At 38.0% G+C, this 3,183-nt stretch overlaps 1 protein-coding gene across 1 annotated transcript; it reads left to right on the top strand.

The window, feature by feature from the left end:
- Positions 1-767: 767 nt before the first annotated feature.
- LOC126367922 (60S ribosomal protein L23a) lies at positions 768-2,825 on the top strand. The gene is made up of 5 exons (XM_050011725.1): positions 768-848; positions 1,198-1,634; positions 1,866-1,993; positions 2,225-2,401; positions 2,694-2,825. Exons 1-5 carry the CDS (start codon positions 818-820, stop codon positions 2,776-2,778), a joined length of 858 nt encoding a protein of 285 aa, XP_049867682.1. The 5' UTR covers positions 768-817; the 3' UTR covers positions 2,779-2,825.
- Positions 2,826-3,183: the final 358 nt, after the last annotated feature.

Here is a 3,183-nt window from a genome sequence, read left to right as displayed (position 1 = left end):
AGAATTGAAAATAATTTAAAAAAACTAAAAAAAATACATGATTTTTGCGACGGAAAAATCCACTTGATATCGACTCAGAATCATGGTCTGAATCATCCCTCAAAGTTTTCGTTACGATGTCACTAACACCCTGTATAAAAGTACTCTGTGGTCCTGTGACTGTAGGGCATGGTCGAGAGAACTCATGACACGCTCGCTGAATAATGTTAATGACTCCTTGATAAGATGATGTTCTGCCTACCCCGTTATGAATAATTTATTTTAGGATTCGTTTCACTTCCGGCATTTATTCTGTGCTTCCGGGCTCTATTCCGTCACTGGAAAGAATGTTAGAAATATGTGTTATAGTGTGACAACACTGATGTATTTTTTAAATTTAATTGCTGTCGCCGTCCCCCACGATAGGGACCGCGCCGCGCGCGACTTGGATGGATAATATCGAGAATCGAGGGTTTCCACCAACAGCCATACGGCATTTGTCTGCGTTAAGCATTCGCTACGTCTATTTGTCGAAGTCATCGATATCATTCCAGCAACGCGCGAATATTATATCTACATTTCAGTGTCTGATTTTTTTTTTCGTATTACACATTATTGTTACTATGCCTACTATTTTGGTTTCAGCTTTGATTAATTTGCTTTGGGCTCATAACACGTGGCATAATCCAGAAAATATTAAAATAAAATGGAATTTTTGAAATGGGTGATTTAAATGAATGAATGGATATTGGACATAATATTAAAATTGAACGCATTCATAACAGCGAGATCATATTTCCGAGTGGCAACATCACCAAGCCTCCATCTTTTTGTCACGATGCCTCCCAAGAAGCAACCTGAGAAATCCGGTATGTTTTTACGTGTAATCTTAAATAAACTGTTAAATTGAGGTAATAAATGCGTTCCTTTTTGAATTATCGAAAACCTACATTAGAGGGGTAAATTCTTAGCCAAATTACTGATTTTACTTTGAGAAAAATATAGTGACAGTTCCTCAATGGTTGACATGGGCCACGCGGTTTAAAAATTTGTTATCATCGTAATAACTTAAGTTTAATGCCCTACGATCAGGTTATAGGCCACTGGATGCAATTCTTGTTGAAGTGATTTTAATATAGTGGCGGTTTCAGTGATTTTTAATTACATACTCGTGTACTAAAAGGTTTGAGGTTATAATCGTTCATGTTGTTCATTCAGCATCCGGGGCTAAGCCCGCGGAGAAGAAGCCCGCCACGGCAAAAACACCAGCTGCAGCACCGAAAGCTGCTTCTACCACCACTGCCGCTAAACCGGCGTCAGCCAAGACTCCTGCGCCTGCCCCTAAAGCGGCGGCGCCCAAGTCAGCACCTGCGGCTAAGCCAGCAGCGGCTAAACCTGCTGCGGCTGCAGCCAAGCCGGCAGAGAAGACGTCCGCACCCTCTGCCAAGCCTGGATCTGCCAAGGCTGCTGCCCTTAAGACCAAGTCCAGTGCTAAGCCTTCAGCGAAGAAAGCCGCGGCGGCTGCTAAGCCTAGCAAGCCTAAACCAGCGGCGGCCAAGCTGAAGATCGCCCCTAAACCCAAGAAGACTGGAATCAAGGGACAGAAAAAGCAGGTCGCAAAACCTGTTTCTAAAGCCCTAAAAGCCCAGAAGAAGGTAATAATAATTCTATTGTTTCTTCCCTTAAACTTATACTAAGTCAGTGTTTATTATTATTTAACTGAGATTTTGAAAATTCTATAATATAATTTTTACATATTCAAAGGCAACTCAATCTTGTGTGAAGTTTTGGTTGCATTTCTCAGCAATGTATCAATGCAGAATATGATTCTCTAAACATTATAATTCTTGTGACATATTGTACGAATTGTATTGTTATTATTTCAGGTTGTCAAGGGAGAACATGGCAAGCGTGTACGGCAAATCCGCACCTCGGTGCACTTCCGTAGGCCCAAGACCTTTGAGCCCCCAAGGCATCCTAAATACCCAAGGAAATCTCTTCCTAAGAGGAATCGGTAAGAAAATTCTATTTATTTTTATTAAATGTATTTTTTTTTACGATACTGTAGTAATGTAATAAATTTATTGTTATTAAAAAAAAGTTCATTATAATTTCAATAGAAACAGCTTTTATTTTACAGATTTTTACAGTTTCCATATTCCGGTATTTCACAATTAATTCAATTTAATTTATTTAATTCTAATAATTTAACTTACCAACTGAATAAGTATGTTCATTCTTACAGCATGGATGCGTACAACATCATTAAGTATCCGTTGACCTCTGAAGCTGCAATGAAGAAGATTGAGGACAACAACACATTGGTGTTCATTGTCCACACCAGCTCCAACAAGCACCACATCAAGGCTGCTGTCAAGAAGCTGTATGACATCAATGTGGCTAAAGTGAACACCCTCATCAGGTAGGTTTTATGTTTTCTTTTAATAGTAGTCTAGTTGTTGAATCTAAGAGTTTTTATGTGCATGGAACACATACAAACAACTGTTCTGGTAAATAATATTAAGTATTCCATTAAATAATGGAATTAATGTTTTCACTGACAGTTAAAAGTTGATTTATATGATGATAACTTGTGGGAATCTCATTGATAGAGAATGAAATAAAAATTACACACTTCTGATGAAATATCAGCTTTTAAATATTTATAATGGAAAAAATTAGTATGTTTATAAAGTGTATGTTTTATTTTGCAGACCCGATGGCAAGAAGAAGGCGTACGTCAGACTGGCGAGGGACTACGACGCATTAGATGTTGCCAACAAGATCGGCATCATATAAGCGTTGGCTGTTTATTTTATAAGAATAAAAACTTTAAAACCATAAAACTTGTATGAATTTTATACTTCGCTGTTTCCGATACATATTGCCTAGTCCTACATGTATTGTCACTCTGTTTTTCGTTAGGTTAATTTGTGTCTTACCTAACACAATGTAATATAAGGATAATTGCTCACTAGTGGTGGGGGATTCCGCTACTGGTACACTGGACAGATATCTCCAATCTAAAGAAGACATCAAGGTATGTACAAATCTCTTACATGTGTATTTTGCCAAATGTAATGTAATGTAATTCATAATTTCCGATATGTAAATTACTTATGTGCGTGGTGCACGGCGCGTAGACTGAAGACTTACCCATAAGACCGAGGATGTTTCTATGAGGAATTAGTGAGAATAATATTA

The sequence above is a fragment of the Pectinophora gossypiella genome, chromosome 6 (assembly GCF_024362695.1).
Source record: "Pectinophora gossypiella chromosome 6, ilPecGoss1.1, whole genome shotgun sequence".
In the NCBI taxonomy this organism is placed as follows: Eukaryota; Metazoa; Arthropoda; class Insecta; order Lepidoptera; family Gelechiidae; genus Pectinophora; species Pectinophora gossypiella.
The sequence above is the reverse complement of the archived record's forward strand: the minus strand, read 5'-3'. Positions and strand labels throughout refer to the sequence as shown.

Coding starts and splice junctions, on each gene's coding strand:
- LOC126367922 (XM_050011725.1), top strand. CDS start 818: ATGCCTCCCAAGAAGCAACCTGAGAAATCCG. Junction 849..1,197: donor GAAGCAACCTGAGAAATCCG/GTATGTTTTTAC, acceptor TTGTTCATTCAG/CATCCGGGGCTAAGCCCGCG. Junction 1,635..1,865: donor CCCTAAAAGCCCAGAAGAAG/GTAATAATAATT, acceptor TTATTATTTCAG/GTTGTCAAGGGAGAACATGG.